Source organism: Aulonocara sp. 'chitande type north' Nkhata Bay, linkage group LG19 (genome assembly GCF_057382095.1).
Source record: "Aulonocara sp. 'chitande type north' Nkhata Bay isolate Kocher_YH1m ecotype deep benthic linkage group LG19, A_spYH_male_GT1.1, whole genome shotgun sequence".
Lineage (NCBI taxonomy): Eukaryota > Metazoa > Chordata > Actinopteri > Cichliformes > Cichlidae > Aulonocara > Aulonocara sp. 'chitande type north' Nkhata Bay.
The window spans coordinates 29,416,284-29,436,374 of NC_141362.1; the positions used below are offsets into that span (position 1 = coordinate 29,416,284).

Consider the following 20,091-nt stretch of genomic DNA (forward strand, 5'->3'; position numbering starts at 1 on the left):
AGGGCCCACTCCTGAAGACCTTCTATGACTCTGTGGTGGCTTCTGCTATCTTTTATGGTGTGGTCTGCTGGGGCGGCAGCATCTCTGCTGGGGACAGGAAGAGACTGAACAGGGTGATCCGAAGGGCCAGCTCTGTTCTAGGATGCCCTCTGGACCCAGTGGAGGTGGTGAGTGACAGGAGAATGGCGGCTAAGCTGTCATCCCTGTTGGACAACGTCTCCCACCCCATGCAGCAGACTGTGACAGCACTGAGCAGCTCCTTCAGTGGGAGACTGCGGCACCCACGGTGTGGGACGGAGAGATTTCGCAGGTCTTTCCTCCCCACTGCTGTCAGACTCCACAACAAAGACTTTAACTGAACAAACACACACATCCACACATGTGCAATAACACTAAGTGCAATAATCTTTTCTGGCATCGTTGTATTTTTACTCAGTTGTATATAGCATTCGTATTCTATTTTTATCTTATTGTATATTTTTATTCTATTTTATTCTACTGTATATAGTATATTATTTTATTCTATTCTGTACAGCTGTGTACTGTATTTATTCTTATTGTATTCTAATTTTTGCCTCATAACTTTTGCACTGTCCACTTCCTGCTGTGACAAAACAAATTTCCCACGTGTGGGACTAATAAAGGTTATCTTATCTTATCTTATCTTAAAATGGGTTCAAAAACATAAACAGCTGTGGGAGACTGTTTGTCCGTGATTTGAACCGGGGGATTAAATCGTGGCAGGATCAGCCTGATATTATTTGTATCCCACTGTAACTTTACTGTATAAAGAGCTAACATCTCCAACATGTCAGGAGTAGTTAGTCATTACAACAAGTGTTTGTGAACTAAAAATCAAGAATGTGGGATACTGTTTGTCTGTGATTTGAAGAGCCCAGCGCTGCTCCCAATGAAGGGAAAACCAATTCTGCAGGGAGACCTACCTCAGCACTTGTGCAGGTGAAGCCAAAGAAAAGATTTGCTTCATCATATTTTCTAGTCTTTGGCTTGGAAGGAAGTTGGTTTGGAAACATATTCAGCGATGCTTCATCTCCTGCTTTGCGTTTGTGTGGGCGCCCGTGCTAGCTTATTTTATTATTTTACATTTACAATTTTTTTCCCTGGGGACCCTGTGACGCCCCATTGAAGAGCCGTAGGCTGTGGATCTCTTAAGATCTCACTGTTGGGTTTGTAAGGCCATGTTACTCCTAAATTTCTATCTTGTTCAAAGAGAAGATATAAAACAAAGTTCTAAGCTAATCGACCTTAGTGTTCTCCTTTTTAAAAAGAATCGATAAGAGAATCGATAAAGAATCGAATCGTTAAACAGAATCAAAACTAGAATCGGAATCGTGAAAATCTTATCAATACCCATCCCTAGCAACCACTAATATTATCGGGACCCTGGCTCTTGTTCACATTAACTGTATGAAAGGCCTTTTTGACATCGCTGAGTTCAATGATAAAGTGCTGAGTATCTCTCAGTTTCTGTTTCAGTTCCAAAATATCCTCGCTAAAATCAGAAGAACTAAAACGAGCATAAAACATACTTAAAGCATTTGCAAAATCTCTGTCTGGATTAAAACCATCTAAAATGACCTGACTACTGCTCTGGGGATTTTGAAACCCTGCTATGGTTTTCATACAAGTCCAGGCAGACCCAAAATTTTTTGCAGCAAATTTGCTTTCAAGAAGGTTTTTGTAGCTCTGTTTTGCTTTCAAGATCTCGATTTTCAGTTCCTTGGTGGCTGTCTGAAAATCAGTAACAGCCCCCTCTTTAAAGGCCTGTCTCTTTTTACTTAAACAGGATTTGACGCTTTTAGTGACCCATGGCTTATTGTTATCAAATCAAATCAAATCAAATCACTTTTATTGTCACATCACATGTGCAGGCACACTGGCACAGCACATGCGAGTGAAATTCTTGTGTGCGAGCCCCACAAGCAACAGAGATGTGCAAACACAACAACACAAACGAGCAAAATACAAGAATGGCCAACCTGAAACTAATAAATATATGTACAATATATAATAGTGTATGCATTTCTGGATGTGTATACTAAATATTTTCCTACGTGTGTGTGTGTGTGTGTGTTACTATTTAATTTGTAAAAATTAAATAGTAAAAAAATAAAATAAAATAATAATAATAATAATAAAATATATAAAATATACAGAGTTGAATATGTGCAAAACAAGTGGCATTTATATACAGTGTGGAGTGCATAATGTTGAAGTTCCAGTAGTGAAGCTGAGGTGTCTATGAAGTGTTCAGCAGTCTGATGGCCTGGTGGAAAAAGCTGTCTCTCAGTCTGCTGGTACGGGACCGGATGCTGCAGAACCTCCTTCCTGATGGAAGCAGTCTGAACAGTTTATGGCTGGGGTGACTGGAGTCCGTGATGATCCTCCCCGCTTTCCTCAGGCAGCGCTTCCTGTAGATGTCTTGGAGGGAGGGAAGCTCACCTCCAATTATCTGTTCAGAGCACCGCACTACTCGCTGGAGAGCTTTGCAGTTGTAGGCGGTGCTGTTGCCATACCAGGTGGTGATGCATCCAGTGAGGATGCTCTCAATGGCACAGCGATAGAAGGTCCTGAGGATGCGGGGGCTCATGCCGAATCTTTTCAGTCTCCTGAGAAAGAAGAGGCGCTGCTGCGCCTTCTTCACTGTTTTGTTTGTGTGTACTGACCACGTAAGATCCTCAGCCAGGTGTACGCCAAGGAACCGGAAGCTGCTCACTCTCTCCACAGCAGCGCCGTTGATGGTGATGGGGGTGTGTACTTCTCTGCACCTCCGGAAGTCCACTATCAACTCCTTTGTCTTTGCGACGTTGAGGGTGAGATGGTTGTCTTGACACCAGTGGGTCAGGGCGCTGACCTCCTCCCTGTAAGCCGTCTCATCACCGTTGGTGATAAGACCCACCACTGTAGTGTCGTCCGCAAACTTCACAATGATGTTGGAGCTGTTAGTGGCTGTGCAGTCGTAGGTGTAGAGTGAGTACAGGAGAGGGCTCAGTACACACCCCTGTGGAGCACCAGTGTTCAGTGTGATGGGGGATGAGGTGATGCTGCCCAGTCTGACCACCTGGCGTCTGTCAGACAGGAAGCTAAGGATCCAGCTGCAGAGGGAGCTGCTCAGTCCTAGATCCTGCAGTTTCCTGTCCAGCTTCGAGGGAACGATGGTATTGAATGCTGAGCTGTAATCTACAAACAGCATCCTCACATACGTGTCTCTCTTCTCCAGGTGTGACAGGGCAGTGTGTAGTGTCAGGGCTATGGCATCATCAGTGGACCTGTTGTGGCGGTATGCAAACTGTAGAGGGTCCAGTGAGTCGGGTAGTGCAGAGCAGATGAAGTCCCTGACCAGCTTCTCGAAGCATTTGCTTACGATGGGGGTCAGGGCTACAGGTCGCCAGTCGTTCAATGAGGAGATGGTGGAGGATTTGGGTACAGGGACGATGGTGGCCATTTTGAAGCAGGCTGGGACTACAGACAGAGAGAGGGAAAGGTTGAAGATGTGTGTGAACACTCCAGCCAGCTGAGCCGCGCATGACCTGAGGACGCGGCCGGGAATCCCGTCCGGACCAGTAGCTTTGCGTGCGTTCACCTTCCTGAAGCACTTCCGCACATCCTCCTCAGACACAGTGTGCGCACTGACGTCATCCGCGGTGCGCACACTGTCCGGTCTCATGGTGTTCGCTGTGTCGAATCTAGCGTAGAATACGTTTAGATCCTCACACAGAGAGGCCGTGGTCTGCGGTGTGCTGGTTTTCCCTCTAAAGTCTGTGATCGTGTTTAGTCCCTGCCACATACTCCGAGGGTTGTCAAACTGTTGTTCCACCCTGTCCCTGTACTCACGTTTGGCTGCTTTGATCGTCTTCCGGAGTTGGTAATGTGCGTGTTTGTAGTCCGATGTGTTCGCGTATACTTTAACGCGCTTACGGGGTATAATCATATCTTTACAAAATACTGCATAAGAGTTAGTAACGTCCACCAAAGCGTCAAGATCATCTCCACAAGACTGAATAAAAACTTCCCAATCTGTACACTTAAAACATTCCTGCAAGGTAAGCACAGATTCTTCTGACCATATGTCAACATCCTTAGTCTTTGTCTTCTCTCGTCTTAAGACAGTTTTATATATGGGCAGAAGATGCACACAGTTATGGTCAGAAGATCCCAGAGGAGGAGGCGGGAGGGATTTATAAGCATTCTTCACCGATCCGTAACAAAGGTCCAACATTTTATCCCGTCTGGTAGGACAGGATACATATTGATACAGATTGCCCAAAGTTGATTTAAGAGAGACATGGTTAAAGTCCCCCATTATAAAGTTTGGGGCATCAGGAGAGAGCGTCTGCAGCTTCTGCACTACAGGTTGAGGCGGGGTGAGCCCTCGCGTGAATGTAAACTACGGTAATAAAAAGTTGTGGAAACTCACGAGGGAGATAAAAAAAAAAAAAAAAAGAGCGCAGTGACACGGATAAAAGTTCAACATCTGGTGTACAAATACACTCTCTAACAGTCACAGCGCTACAGTAACGTTTGTTGCTACAAGCATACTCCTCCTCCTTGGGATTTCCCTGTTACCCATGCATCCCGATCCCGGCGAAAAGGAGCTCCAAAACCGTCAATTGAAAAATCGGTGTCCTGGTCCAGCTCTGTCAGCCATGTCTCGGAAAAAGCCATTACACAGCTGTCCCTGAAGTCTTTCTGGAACCTGACGTTTCCCTGGAGTTCATCCAGCTTGTTCCTAAGAGACTGAACATTTCCAAGGCAGGGTAAACCGACTGACCTCCTCAGATGCAAATTTACACCTCCATGTCTCCCTCTTTTCTTCTTCCTCTTCTCACTTGTTCTGTTAGAGAGTCTATGTATAAAATCCGGCATACATGAGGTGAGGTCCTTACCATCATACGGTAAGTTAAGTTGTAACAGCTTGTCGCAGGAGTAAACAATCCTCAGCTGACTCACGGCAGGGCTCGCAAAATCGCTAGCCCGACGTCCCGGAGCTAGCGATATCTTCGGTCGGGCGACCAAAATCTATCTCAGCCCCGCCCGTCGGGCTATATGATAACCCGACGGGCGGGGCTGAGATAGATTTCATCATCGGAAACAAGCCAGCACAGTAGAAATCCGCCCGTCGGGCTATATGATAACCCAACTTCTCACTGTTGTGGAGCGTGTGTCACTTTGTAAGAAAACTGTCACTTCCTTCAATCAAAACACATGCCAGCAATAGAAACGAAAAGAAAAAAAACTTAAAAACTTAGGATGCCAAGCTCTCACTCACTGCCGGTCACATGCGCCCTGATGGACCTTTCAGGTGTGTCCTATTAGAGCACTTCGCTTTCGCACTGCAGGCCTACTTGTTGTTCCTAGAGTATTTAAAAGTAGAATGGGAGGCAGAGCCTTCAGTTTTCAGGCCCCTCTTCTGTGGAACCAGCTTCCAGTTTGGATTCAGGAGACAGACACTATCTCTACTTTTAAGATTAGGCTTAAAACTTTCCTTTTTGCTAAAGCATATGGTTAGGGCTGGACCAGGTGACCCTGAATCCTCCCTTAGTTATGCTGCAATAGATGTAGGCTGCTGGGGATTCCCATGATGCATTGAGTTTTTCCTTTCCAGTCACCTTTCTCACTCACTATGTGTTAACAGACCTCTCTGCATTGAATCATATCTGTTATTAACCTCTGTCTCTCTTCCACAGCATGTCTTTTATCCTGTCTTCCTTCTCTCACCCCAACCGGTCGCAGCAGATGGCCGCCCCTCCCTGAGCCTGGTTCTGCTGGAGGTTTCTTCCTGTTAAAAGGGAGTTTTTCCTTCCCACTGTCGCCAAAGTGCTTGCTCATAGGGGGTCATATGATTGTTGGGTTTTTCTCTTTATCTACTGTACAATATAAAACGCCTTGAGGCGACTTTTGTTGTGATTTGGCGCTATATAAATAAAACTGAATTGAATTGAACTGTAACTCCCTAACTTGCTTGACTGGGTTAGTCCAAACGGCAGAGCAGGAAGCACAAGTAAGAGAAACTTCAGCCCCACTACTTCACTAAGCTCAAAGGGTTTGAGAGAGGGGGCATTGATAGACAACTCTTCTAATGGAACCAGTGGTCTACAGTCTGTGAGCTTATGATGCAAGCCCCTCATGAAACAACATACCAGAAGGTGCTGTCCAGCAGGTTTATCAGTAAACCCCACACTGCATGCTGAAACAGCAAGGAGGAAGCCCTTTTATTCTAAATCGTCTTAGTGGTGCTTAGAGGGAGGCCTGCAGCATTCTTTCCTTTCATGGGTATGCCTGGCTAACCCTAGGGAGGATCAGGTTGAGAAGCAGGAAAGCGTGGAAGCATTTGCATGTACAGTGACGCGTTTGCATCATGAGAGGGCGAAAACAGCAGGCACTGAGATATACGATACAAATCAGCCTTATCTCAGCCACCTTATCTCAGTTCCAAGTCCTGCAGGTGAAATCTCCAAACAGTTGGATCCCCTTGGACAAAAGATGCCCTCCTCGTTCAGAATTCCTGTTGCGAGTTGACTAAAGGGACAACAATCTGGTGTTGCTGAACACAGTTGTTTCTTTGGCTAGCCCGTGAAGCTGTGGTGAAAGAGCACTGCCCTGGCAGCTGAAATAAGTAATTATCCATGTAGTTTTCACTAAACATGTTACCCACAGAGAAATGGCCAAAAAAAAAATGTTGTATTGCTAAGCAGATGCATCGCATTGCTTGCAGCTTGAGCACATTTATGTGAGCCGCAGCGAGCCTCTGGGAGCAAACAACAGTCACTAACCTGCCATTATAGTAGTCGCACCCCACAGCGTCGTATGTAGACAGTGGTGTGTCTGTGTTAAGGAGTTTACTGACAGTACTGCATACTTGTATATCCTTTAATAACAAAATGAAGTGAGGCAATCTGTCTTATGCGGCACATGTATGTTTGAGGAAACAGAAAACAACCTGTAGTATGACCTGTACAGTGATGGTAGACATTACATTAAGCAACTCTGATCACGTGTACAATTCTCAGCAGGTAAATGCATTTGCTCACCTTTTGTGAACCAGCTTGGTCAAGGCCTCCTGCATGTAGCTTATCTCATGTATGCCAGGGAGGAAAACCAAAACACTTCCTCTCTCTGACAAAGTCATGCCTCCCTCTTTCTCGGCCTTGCTGCTCACACAAAAATACATGTATGCATATTCAGTTAACAAACAATTAAATCCTTGCCTATTTACATGTTCAAGCAGTTCTAAAAGTTACAATACTTTGGCCTTACCTGGAATTTTTGCCCTCCATTTCATCAAAGCTCTGGATGAGACTGATGGCAAGACTGTACATATCTGCTGTGATGTATGGGTCGCCTGGATGTGCTGATTCAGTCTAAAACAGACACAAAATTCAGATACAATAGATTTGGCTTCAAGGCAGAGAACTGTACCAGCAGCAACCATTTACTCTCTCAACTACCTACCCTATGCGGAGACAGGTGGTGGAGGTCATCCAGGTAGAAATCTTCAGTGGCATAGGATGCCCCTTCCACTTCAAACACATAGGCTGGGTTCAGTTTGCCACGAATAGGAGTGGCAAAGTAGTCAGCAAACTGCTTGCAGTTAATGGTGGCTGACATAAGGATTATCTAAAACAAAGACAGACTCTTGTGAGTGAGAGTACAAGTGACTAAGCATGAGGAAGACGAAGGAAGTTTTTTAGCCGGACCCAACAGTTACCTTGATGTGGTAAGAGTTGGAACGGAGGAGTTTTCTCAAAACTAGCAGGAGAAAGTCCATTTCTGATGTGCGCTCATGAACCTTGGACAAACGCAGAGTTGTTAAAAGGTTACATTTTGAACATTCAAGAATCACTCATTAAATAGGATTAAATTATTCTTAAGCTTATAACAGTACCTTTTGTGGCAGAAAACTAGAAATGACTTTGGATTAAAGTATTATAAATGGTAGACAAAGACAAAGAAGAGTTGTTGCAAGAGCTGAACACTGGCATTTACTCTCCAAGTCTGATCATTTTTAGGACTGAACGCCAGTGAAGAACACTCCAACATGCTGGTCCAAAGTCTCACACAATTTTCAACTTGATTTAGATTTGGAGGCTGTGAGGCCACATCACTTTGATACTTATCAAATCATTCAGTCATCCCTTGCACCCTATGGGTGGGGGGCATTGTCCTGGAAGAATCCACTCTCATCACAACAGAAATGTTCTGGCACTATGAACAACTTGATATTGATTTGTAGTCACCCTTTATTCTAGTGACACAAGTGTCCAAGGCAATTAACTGCAGGGACCAAGTGGTAAGGTACTTTTTTTTGACTATTTCACCTGTCTGTCATCAGATTTAATATTTGTACTTCCCCCAAAATAACTAAAAAAAGTGAATAAACACAAATTCCCCCTTTTTTTGGCAGTAGCTAACAGAGAAACATATAAACATGAAAAATTTGACATCTGGTTTATGCACCTCATCCACAAAAATGTGGGAGAATTCAGTGAGGGACTTGGCCTGAACCAGTTTTTGCAGCAGCACTCCTGTAGTCATGTAGATTAGTCGGGTATGCTCAGTTGCCATCTTCTCCAGGCCAATCTGAACAAATATATACAGGAGTTGCATTCACAAACTTGTCAATTAAATACATATTTGCATTTTCATAAAAATCCACAGGGAACGTAGTTGATTTGTTGTTTGCTAACTGGAAAAGTCTATAAAGGCACCTTCATGACAGGGCCTAAAATCTCTGGAAGGCATCCATTTGTTCTCGTCTTTTGCTTTTTCAGGTTTTTTCTTACTTTTATTAACCTTCATTTATACAGGTAGTTCCATTGAGACTCAATGTCTCATTTACAAGAGAGACCTGTTCCAGACAAACATTAAAATTACAACAATAAAAGAAACAACAGCTTAATTTGTGTAATGTACACAGTCATATCAAAGACAAGAACAACTTCCCAGTGATGATTTCACAAAAACGTTTGTATGTCTTTCGAAGTCTGCAAGTAAAATCAATTGAGAGAGACTCAAATCCATCTGTAATGTATTCCATGACGATGGGGCAGAAAAAGAAGAATGCCTTTTACCCAAGCTCTATATGAACTGATGAAACTTGAAAAATCCTGTCATCTGCAAATACCAACTTGCAGATAATCTTTTTATACCATCTGCAATTTGATTTCTTTAGAATTTAAGTTTTTGTACTATTTTGCTGCATTATAGCACTACTTGGATTTATTGAGCTCCAAAAAACACAACAAGATTTAGTATTAGTATTTAGTATTTATTTATTTATTGTCATTGTCAAGAACAATGAAATTGGGTTTGGGGCTTCCATACAACCCCCAAAAAAAGAAGAAAATAATAAATACCCCTTAAAACCCAAGTTTTAAAAAGCTGATTACTTTTTACTGCCTCAGGAAGGAACAGCAGAGGCCACAGAGGAAGTACACTTCCTCTGCTGTAGCTTTAGGCTTAAACTTTTACAGGGTTTTAAAAACTGATGTCTGCAATGCCAAAATGACTATTTGTGGTTCTGACTGGAGAAAACATCAGTGAACCTCAACAAAATCGATTGCGTATCCATGTTACACTTTTTGCTTTGCCAACTTGCAGCTAAACAAATATATAGATATAACTCTCCCCTATTTTAATGTTATAATGGAAATTATACCATAATGTTTAGTTTCTGTTGCATAAGCTAAGAATTTTTTCTCCTTCTAAAACTGACTATTTATCATTGCTCCCACTGTCAGTGACATCATCCTTAACTCCAGAGGTCTGCATCAAGCGGAGGAGACAACAGTTATTATTAGACACACAGTTTCAAAGCTCTGCACAACACAGTCAGACATCCTAGCAACAAAGCATACAAGAGCTTGTTAACACATGCATGCAAACACTCTGAAGTTGTGAGAAAGATAATAATGAATGCTCTTTGTCTAAAGTTTGAATCAATATGGGTCATTGTATCTTGGTTTTCTACTACTGCTACATGATCGAAGAGCAGTGTATGCAGTTTAAGAAAATCACATTCTATGCTAATACTGCACCAACCTGATATCCCACCAGACTACCCAGGGTACACTTCCGCTGTTTGGCAACCCATCGAGCAATACTGGTGGCTCCAATTTTACGTGGTTGGGTGACTACAATGTTGCATGAGGCATTTTTCTCATTGTAATAGTCCAGAATGTACTGTGGCAGCTGGGTGGTCTTGCCACTGCCTGTGGCTCCTTGAATGATCACTACAGAGTTGTTTTCTATGAGGGAAATCAGCTGGAAACAACCACAAATAGACACACACATAAAAAACACAAAAGGACACGTGCACAGTTAAAAAGAAAGGCATTTGATAAAAAAAAAAAAAGGAAGGACATTTAGCTACTAACCCATATCATCGAAAAAACAAATGAAATTTGGAGAAAAAGTTATGAAATTGTTGGGCAGATGGATGTGGTAAGCTGATTTATGGCCTAAATTTTAGACTTTATAATCTGCATTAAGAAAGTCCAGCTTAAATGACAGCATTATCTCCTAAAACACACACACACACACACACACACACTACTCTGTATTAGTCAACAAATAATAATAGACTAGGGAATTTGAAGTTAGCTGTTGTCCATCAGCATCAAATAACTTTGTTGTAATGTTCATCTTGAGCAAACAGCAAAATCTTAAGTGCTCAAGTGTCCTGGGGACATAAAAAAAATTTCAGTAAAAATGACGAACAGAACCTCGGGATAATGAAAGTGCACTACAGGACCATCAAGCTAAGTCAATCTCTTACCTCCTGTCTGTTTTTGGCTATGGGCAAGTCTGGATACTCATAGCTTGTGAGTGGAGGAGGATTCGCATAACCTAGTGAAAAGAAAAGTTGCAGGAGTAAAAGGAAAAATAAAGTTTTAAACTGATTAAGAATTAAGCTTTCTGTATATCCCAAAATACACAACCTAGGCTCAGAAAGGCTATGACAAAATTAGTACTTACGCACTGCAGGTTCTGGTTTTTGCAGCCTCTCTCCATCAGAGATCACAGGTTTTGGGCTGCCATGCTCAAGAATCTTTGCTGGACTGTAAGAAAACCAAATCTGAGAATTACAAACAAATCTAATGTAGTAACACCAAAACTGTACAAGATACGATTAGCTGTTTTGGACTAAAAGACTTTAACGTTTAAGCTTTCAGTTTCGACCTTTATACCGCAATTTCCTCACAACGCAAAGACAAATATATGTACTGGTAAAAACAAGACAAGTTGGAAGCCAGGATTTATCAAAATTATCAATATTATATGAAAATCAGTTTCCTTTGAGTGTAAGAATTAATTTCAGATCATTACAGGAACTGTGAGGTTGAATATAATGCTAGATGTTGTAGCATTTTTCTCAACATCAACAAAGATAAAAAACAAAATGAACAGGAAAATGCTCCCCTTCTTTATACGTGGTAATCCATGTACAAAACCCAATTTTTTTTTAAAGAAAAAAGCTTAAGTATGGCAATAAAAGAAAAAAAGGGGGCTGTATAACCAAACATAAGTCAACATCAGTTAGTCACAGTTAAACTCACAGATTCATAAACCTTTTGAAATATTTTTTGTTTTTAAACATACATTTTCTAGAAGAAAGTTTCACATTTTTTCCTCTGCATATTTCACTTCTTAATGCAATTTCTAACTAAGTTTTTGCATCCTCTCTAATTTCCCTCTGTCAGCTTGACCAGGCCCACAGCGCTGCAGCCTGAGGAGCATTCCCGGTTGTGTGTGTGTTTATGCATGTGTGCCTCCTGCACTCTTAGCGAGGAGAGGATTTTATCACAACAGCAGACAAAAACCCTGACAGTACTAGGAGCTCAAATGCACACCCACGACTTGTGCGCACACACGCACCCTCGTCCTCTCTCTTTCTCTCCAATGCACACGTTTCGTGCAAGCTACAAAGCAGCTGACCCTACAACAAAAGCTGCACACTGCACAGAGGAGAGTGGGGTGAAAGGAGAAGAGAAGTGACAGCTCTTAGTCAGTTATCCGTGTGCGTGTGACTAACTCTCCTGGAAAAAGTCTGCATGACAGGCGCAGTGAGAGGACAGGACAAAAAACTACAAGACAAAAACATTTGCAACAACAAAGCAAGGGAAGGATTGCTGCCGGACGTAGTCAACAGTGAGAGGAGTAAAGTTTGCACAGGCAGATCCATGGAGACAAGACGCTGGAGGCTCTACTCTGTGAAAAGCTCTTCTTTGCCCAATTTCTAAAAAGCTCAGACAAGAGTCAGCAGTGCTGTTTCACCAGTAAGTACATTTCTTTCTTTTCTTATTCATCCAGATATTATTGTGATAACAATTTTTTTTAAATTTTTAAAATCTGATTTGCAGCTTACTAAGCGAAAACCCTTAAGGTTTTCTGTATGGCTGACCTCTGACCCCACAGGCAGTTTAATCCATCTGAATCCCAGGTGGAAACTCAGCTGATCTATCAGCTTGAATAAAAGGGCCAAATACGCACACCTGGGACATCAGCCTTGAAATCAAAGTAGCCATCAGGCAGGGATCAAAGGACAGAATAGCTATGGGATGATCATTTTTCAATGTCAAGCTTAAATTCTGAATTATTAAAACGTCACAAAGAGTCACAGACTAGATTTCAGTTATAAACTAGATTTACCACATAAAATTAATAAAACATTCTAATCAAATAATTTTCATTCAACCTGAATAGTCAAACCCATTTCAGTACAACTGCAAGATTTTTGACAATTAGCAAATTAGCATTTCCATTTTCAAGAAAAATTCCTCTGGTTAGCGGTTAATTTTGACTTGAAATACACATTTTGGGAGGTGATAACTTGGGTCACAGTTAAGGAAAGTCTGTTATCTTAAAAGAAATGGATCCTGGTTTTTTTGGGGGGTTTTTTTTGGGGGGGGGGGGGGGGGATTTAAATAGCAAAAGAATTATTTTATATTACAGCATGTTAAATCCCCAGAAAGTTTTGGGTTTTTTTTTTTTTTTTTTAAATGTAATCACAGTGTATTACATTTTCCTTTAAGGGAAGACCAAAACCTCTTTGGTACCCACAAACATTTTTAATAAAGAGGGAAAAAACCCATTATTTTTTTCTAAAGGTTTTCAGAGAAGAGTTTTAATTTCCCTGGCTTACCTCAGTGTTTTTTCCTCATCTGCCTGACTTAAGCAGTTCCTCACTTGCTGTTATGCCGTCCTGTCATTTGCAGGTGCAACCGTTATAGAAATTTGTTTTAAGCAACGTCTATTCCAGTAATTCAGATGATTATTATGATTCTGTTGTGTTGTGAAAATCCTGTCTTGATGCTAAAGATAACTAATTATTCTAATGTCTTCAGCTTTTAAAGACAGCGTGCTGTGAATGCCATGCCTCTGTTCAGCTGGATGAAATGGTCGCATGAGACAAGAGTGCAGGCTCAGGATGAAACACCATCTCTGAAAATCTCAGGGGGGTTACCCAGCCGCATGCTGATCACAGAGCTCCTGTGGCATGTGGAAGAGCGCGAGCGGCTGGCGAGAGAACTGGAGCGTGAGCATAGGATGGCTCACAGCGCTCTGGGTCTCCACTGGTTTCAAAAGTACCCCAGGTTGCGGACCCTCATCCCCTCATCAGAACTACAACAGCTGGAGTTCTTGTGTGCCCAGATCCCATCTATCCAAGCAGCCACCGTCCTCTCCAGGTGTTTAGTAGTACCCATGCCTTCTTCTGTCCTCACATTAGTAAGCTGTCAACAGATACTAGCTGCTACTGCATCAACAGGGCCTGACAGCAGGCAAAGCAGAGAAGACCCAAAGGGAAAAGGAGCTAGGGCGAGCTGCCAAGAAAGCCATTATGTGTTATTGTCACAGACACAGGCGATACAGGGTGTTAACATGTGAAGGTGAAGGACGCCCTGTAAGGGTGAGTGAAGCCAGGCTGCCGGGGTTGCCACTCGTCTGTGACCTACTTACATATTCCCCATAAAACTCTCTACCAGTTCACTACTGTGTGCTTACATAACATCTTAGCCAAGAAAAACATATTTAATAAGATGTGTTATTATGCTTTTATCATTTACAAAAATCTTCGCTGTTGTCCCAGATATGTCATTTTTTGAAACTGTGAGAGAAAACAGATAAAAGCACACAGGTCCAACATTTTAGGTGAAGCACAGAAACTTCACATTAGCAGGCTGACACCATGCTGATGGAAATATTATTTCTTAGTTTGTAGATACTCAACTCCTCTGCTTGCATCTTATGGGACTGACATGGTTGTACATTTGTAGACCATCATCTACATGCTGTAGCCTTGTACTGCCAACAAAGGACAGTGTCAGTTCTAGTAGTTGCCACTTGAGTATGGCTCAAAAAGGAAGTCATTCCCTAAAGCAGGGGTGTCGCACTCCAGGCCTCGAGGGCCGGTGTCCTGCAGGTTTTAGATCTCACCCTGGGTCAACACACCTGAATCAAATGATTAGTTCATTACCAGGCTTCTGGAGAACTTCAAGACATGCTGAGGAGGTCATTTAGCCATTTAAATCAGCTGTGTTGGATCAAGGACACATCTAAAACCTGCAGGACACCGGCCCTCGAAGCCTGGAGTTCGACACCTGTGCCCTAAAGGCTCCCATTTAAATTTAACTTAGCAACATTATAAAGCATCTACAGCTAGTTTCCCCTTTATAAGTCCTCTGAGTGGGCTGAATTTGTTTATAACCAACTGGATAACCAAGTTAGGAGTGTGGTCTCAATAATTGACAGGTTGGGCAACTAGAGCTGGAATCTGTTAGGGCTCATCCACTACTGAAGGTTATTAAACTGATCCTCTTCAACATCTTTGTGCTGTTATTACCTTGTGCCTTTGTTAATGTACAGACCCTCCCAGCAGTGAGTGCTAAAGTTTTATGAGTATTTACAAAGATGGCGCAGTGACAAGATTGCTTGTTAGAGTGACTCTGATAGAGTGACTCTGATTTTTTCCGACTGACTCTATTGCATATGCATTTCTGAGAGTTCCTTTCTCAAGGCACAAAATATAGGGAAGTGAATATTTACATCACAAGCAAACCCGCAACTCTGAGAGCCATTTACACCTGCTATTTTGACCTGTTTAGTAAATCTGGCACTTAATTTGTTAATAAGCACTAATTAGTCAATATGTATGTATTTTCACTGAATCTGTACAGTTTATGAACCCTTGTTAACCTTAGTTAGCTAAGGTTAGTAAGCATGGAGGTAAATTCTGGCTCCATGCTAATGTTAAGGCAATAAAATGTGAAATCTAAACCTCTGGGTGAGGGCACAATCACTACACGGCTGCTGCTATGAAGACAAAAGTCATAATATAGAAATAACATCTCTGTCAAAGCTTTTCAAAACTTGAGTAGATTTCATGTCCACTGTCTCTAATGTAAGAGGTCAAACTTTACCACCAACCCCTTCAGCAGAAAGAATAATAACCAGATAGGAGTGTGTGACTATTTCATAAACTACAGTGATACTGTGTTTTTAGGAACAGAGACATATTTCAACGTGGCTTAGTGTGACTGATTTTCAAGTCAGAGACGAGAGGACAGAGCGCAAAGGAAACAAGAAGGAATAAATGATGAGGAAATGAGAAAAACCTCTCCAAGAACTGTTTAATTAACTATAATGTTGTATGTTTCCACAGGTTTCGTGAGGTGCTTGCCACTAACAACATACGACCCTGGGAGCTGGCATCTGTGTTTAAGCAAATACTAAAGGACTTCCTGAGCCAAAGGGGATATGATGAAGAGGATGACCTCTCAGTGCAGCCGGTGCAGTTCCAACCCATGGAGGCTTGGACCAGCCGGTACAAAATGAAGCAGGGGTTTGTCACACCCACTGTCCCCAACTGTGGCGACCATCCAAGGGAAGAGATCCCAACGGTCTCTGGATACGTGGATCGGGTCATGCGCCACTCTGGTTCATTCACAGCACACAGGGACTGGGACCTTCCATATTATTATCCAGTACCTCTCAGGTCCAAAGGTGCTTACAGCACCACACTGTGAAAGGACAACTCTTTAACCATCTGCAACCAACAGCATGGAGACCAAATCGCAATATGCGTCTTAGATATAGACATTTCACTAGCTTTACCAAAATAGCACTAGGCTAGGTGTTATATGTACTCAAATGTTTAATGGCAATAACTAATTCTTATCCCTACTTCACAGCCTGAGTTGTTTAGTTACTCCTTATTCTAAACCTTCAATTGAACAGCTGGAGATGCATTTCAGAGATGTCAAGAACCTGGAATGATTTTAATAGTAAAAGCACTAGATGCCTTTTTGGCTTTTGGCTAAGTGACAAACTGACTGAGTTGGTCAATTTGTGGTAGCTCATTAAGAGCTCAAAATGTCCAGCTTTTGGAGTGAATACATGTGTAAAAACATGACTGGCTCACATATAGTTAATGCAAAGATGTAAACACTCCACGTTACCTTATCTAACACAAGTCAGTCAACTTTCCTGTTATTGCTGGCCAAAACCTCTTGGGGTGGCAAACATTTTATATGCAGGAAAAACCCTGGAAATCTGAGTGAGCACTCTTTAATGTAAATGTTTCAGACTGAAAAATAAAAAAACATTGAGCTAAACATTTTATATAGATTAGGCAGAACTCATCTTGATTTGTGTAGGACTTGTTTTTGTTCTTGTGTATCAGTGTTTAACTTCCTTTCGGAGTCCTAAATCCCTTGACAAACAGCAGCTATTGTTCTGTGCTACAGTTAAGACACCCTTCAGGAAGAAGTGTAGCAATGCACTATTTGATGGTCATTAAACTCAATCAACCAACTTGAAAAACAGATCAACGTGTAAATGGTAATAAATAGTATGATTTCCATTTAGCTTATCAATATACTATTGGACAAAAAATATTATTAAGTTGTTGCCTTGACTAAAGAACGTCCTTTATAAATAAAAAAAAACAAACATTAAAATAAGATTTACTATAATTCAGTTTGCATTAGTGAAGGCCTCAGTCGGATCAACACTGATAATCTAACCATTAATTTTTGATAATTCACAGGTAATGAAAACCTTAAAATAAAGAAAAACATGCAAAGACAAAATGATATTTTTCACTTGTCTGTTTTAGATGACCTGCATCAAACAACATGGTAAGAAAATGTGGGGACTTATGCAGTCCATCTTTGGGACTGTTTATCAGACACACATCAACAGCATCCACCCTTATAATATTAGGTCAGTGGTGGGGAACTCCAGGCCTCAAGGGCCGGTGTCCGGCAGGTTTGAGATATCACCCTGGGTCAATACACCTGAATCAAAACTAGTTCATTACCAGGCTTCTCGAGAACTTAAAAGACATCTCGGGCAACTCATCGTGTACCTGGAGTCAAGTGTTTTGACCAATTCAATATAACTATATATATTTTTAGACACAAGTTGTAACGGCCGCCAATTTTCTTTGTACGAGTTTATTATATGGCGTGCTGCGGGGAAAAGTCTGTTCTAACATTTAAGTCTAAGGTTTATTTTGAGAACCTGAGGGCTCTTTTTTGCTTCTCATCTGTAAACTCTCTCACGTGATTCTTGCATAGGTGGTAGAAGAGGTTTGTCATGCTTACGTCTGTGGTGGGGACCTGTTTGTGGTATTATTTGCAGAGTACAGATTTCTGGTCCATGTCAGACTTTTCATAAACAAACTATCTCCATGCTAGAGAGTTAGCCCCTTGTTTAGGAATAAGATCCTCAATTAGTTTTGACTGGTCCTTCCGTTTGGGGCTACCTGTTCTGCCTCATTTTTACTGTCCATGCTGGTATTCTCTGTGCCTGCATGGTCTTCCAAATTCAGTTGAGGAGGCAAGTTGGCCATTTAAATCAGCTATGTTGGATCAAGGACACATCTAAGACCTGCAGGACACCGGCCCTTGAGGCCTGGAGTTCCCCCACCCCTGTATTAGGGGATCTAGTGTAAGATTTTAAGAGGAATCTGGTAGCTTTGGTAGAGCAAATATTTGTTACATTTCTTAAAACAGTGTGCATTTGCTTGGATGACACCGGAGTTTTTACCCTTATCTCAATTTGAATACTTAAAAAAAAGACCACTGGCAGTGTAAAAACAAAGGTTAAAATACATTCAGATTCGAGGTTTTAGGAAAACCATACAAAAACGTGCAGCTGTATGGATGAAACCATTAAAATATCCCCCCGTTTGTTTTCTACAGCTCCGGAATAATTTGTGTTAATTTTGGTCGTTACGCATTTACCCATTACGGTGACATTTAAGCATGCCTACAATGTGATTTCTTCTATTTGAACTTCACTTTCCAATACTTGCTGCCAAGCTGAGACATGATGTATATGTCCGCCAACGACTTAAAACACTTGATAAGTTAAAAACAATTTAACGGTATCACTTTGAGCAGCTAAATCTAGCAACAACAACAAAACCATACGCCATTAATTTTTCTAAAATATTTAAGTGTCTAACACCTGAATGCAAAGCTAGACCATGCTAGCATGCTACTTAGCTTAAGGTCAACCACGTTTACGCTAACTAAACCATCATACCTGCTCTCTTTCGACGATGGTTCATCGTCTGACTTCCTCTCAGCCACTTCTTCTGTGAGTTTAATGTTCGCAAACCTGTTCCCTGAAGTGAACCAGTCCGATATTTGTTCAGCGGTAAATATTTTCTTCATTTTGCGCCAGTAATTGTATTTTTTTTCCCACTTCGCTGTGATAGCGGGTAACACGAAGACGAAAACACGTGAGGCAGGCGCAGCTCTAAGGTCTCCCACTGGCGGTTGGAATAAAAATGGCAAGTCTACCTGTCTCTGTCTGTTTTTTAAATGAACCTTATAAACAAGTTATCAGCACCCACAGAAGATACACCACGAACAGGGTAACCAAAATTGTTATAGTTAATACTGTACTAGTCATAGTATTATTGTTAATTTTTCTGCTCTTGGTTTGTTTTTACATGACTAACAAATGAAAACATTTTAGTTAACTGTAATACCTTTGGTATGTGGAACTAGGCAAGAAGATAATTATTGTATACGATTTGTCACAATAATGATAGCAACCAAATAAAATATTTCTATATTAAAGAACAAAATCAGAGAAATTACTATCAATTATGACTTACCTGTTTAGGTGATCTCCACTATCTATTTTTTAAACCACTGAAAGCTAATTCGCTTGGATGTTTTATATCTAAAGACATACTTGACAGCTTAAAATCAGATTTATGTTTGTGCACTGTCTCATGTAAAATGCCAAACAAATTTCTTAAACAGATGTAAGCATTTGTGTTAACTTAATATTTAGCATAGTGATTTCTAAGGTGTGGGCTTGGATGTCCCACTGGGGCATGAATTTAGTGAAGTAATCAGAACTCATAGAACAAATCCAAATGACTTAAGTTACCAGGTATTCTGTCCCATATTTTCTGTCATTAGTGAGTAAACAGGTAGAAAGGAGCAGTAACTATCAGGTAGGAAATGAGAAACTGCAAATAAAGTAAATAGAAAATTAAAAGAGGATAAAAATGAATCTGTGAAGCCAAAGAGAAGATACTTCATCTTCATTTGTGTTAATCAGATTTCTGATTGAAGCTTTGGGGAGGTGCAGAAATTCTTTATATTCAATTGGGCCATTGTTAGAGTGAATTGTTAAATGTTTGTCATTTTTATGTTTACCATTTGTACATTGTTTTAACTCTGTGAAAGGAATTCTTTCTGTCCTCCCCTCCCCAGATTCTCGAGGTTCTGAGTGGGGGGGGGGCAGTAGTGTTTTTATCACAGGCACATCCTTGTGAGGGTCTGTTTGATGTTGGTAAACTTCCTCCCCTTTATATGGAACACACACACACACACACACACACACACACACCTTAGAACCATGTGGGTGTGGCTTTGTTCTGATGTTTTTTTTGTGTGAACTGTCTCTCAATAAAAGGCAGCAAGGGAGGTCAGATGTGAGGTCATTTTCGTGGTGGACACAGGCCTCCCTTGCGCAAGTGATTGATCGATCGACTGTCTTGTTTTCTTCATGATGAATAAGTCTCTAGAATTAGCGGGGCTT

The 20,091-nt window shown here is 41.4% G+C and overlaps 2 protein-coding genes across 2 annotated transcripts in view; one reads left to right on the plus strand and one right to left on the minus strand.

Annotated features, from left to right (window-relative positions):
• The window catches only part of tdrd9 (tudor domain containing 9), a 42,431-nt gene extending 23,598 nt beyond the window's left edge, over window positions 1–18,833 (minus strand). Inside the window, 9 exon segments of the mRNA XM_086274585.1 lie at window positions 7,053–7,172; window positions 7,279–7,382; window positions 7,474–7,638; window positions 7,730–7,810; window positions 8,479–8,601; window positions 10,063–10,284; window positions 10,799–10,869; window positions 10,999–11,081; window positions 18,574–18,833. Of these exon segments, the coding sequence (XP_086130711.1) occupies window positions 7,053–7,172; window positions 7,279–7,382; window positions 7,474–7,638; window positions 7,730–7,810; window positions 8,479–8,601; window positions 10,063–10,284; window positions 10,799–10,869; window positions 10,999–11,081; window positions 18,574–18,704 (1,100 nt within the window). The 5' untranslated portion in view covers window positions 18,705–18,833.
• On the plus strand, window positions 11,856–19,998 carry rd3l (RD3 like). Its single transcript, XM_086274588.1, has 3 exons — window positions 11,856–12,299; window positions 13,368–13,709; window positions 15,683–19,998. Exons 2-3 carry the CDS (start codon window positions 13,396–13,398, stop codon window positions 16,044–16,046), a joined length of 678 nt encoding a protein of 225 aa, XP_086130714.1. The 5' UTR covers window positions 11,856–12,299; window positions 13,368–13,395; the 3' UTR covers window positions 16,047–19,998.
• Window positions 19,999–20,091: the final 93 nt, after the last annotated feature.

What these genes read in the sequence shown, in the direction of transcription:
- rd3l (XM_086274588.1), top strand. Translation starts at nt 13,396, where the DNA reads ATGCCTCTGTTCAGCTGGATGAAATGGTCGCATGAGACAAGAGTGCAG. An exon ending in GCAGCCACCGTCCTCTCCAG is followed by an intron (nt 13,710 to 15,682) that starts GTGTTTAGTAGT and finishes ATGTTTCCACAG; the next exon opens with GTTTCGTGAGGTGCTTGCCA.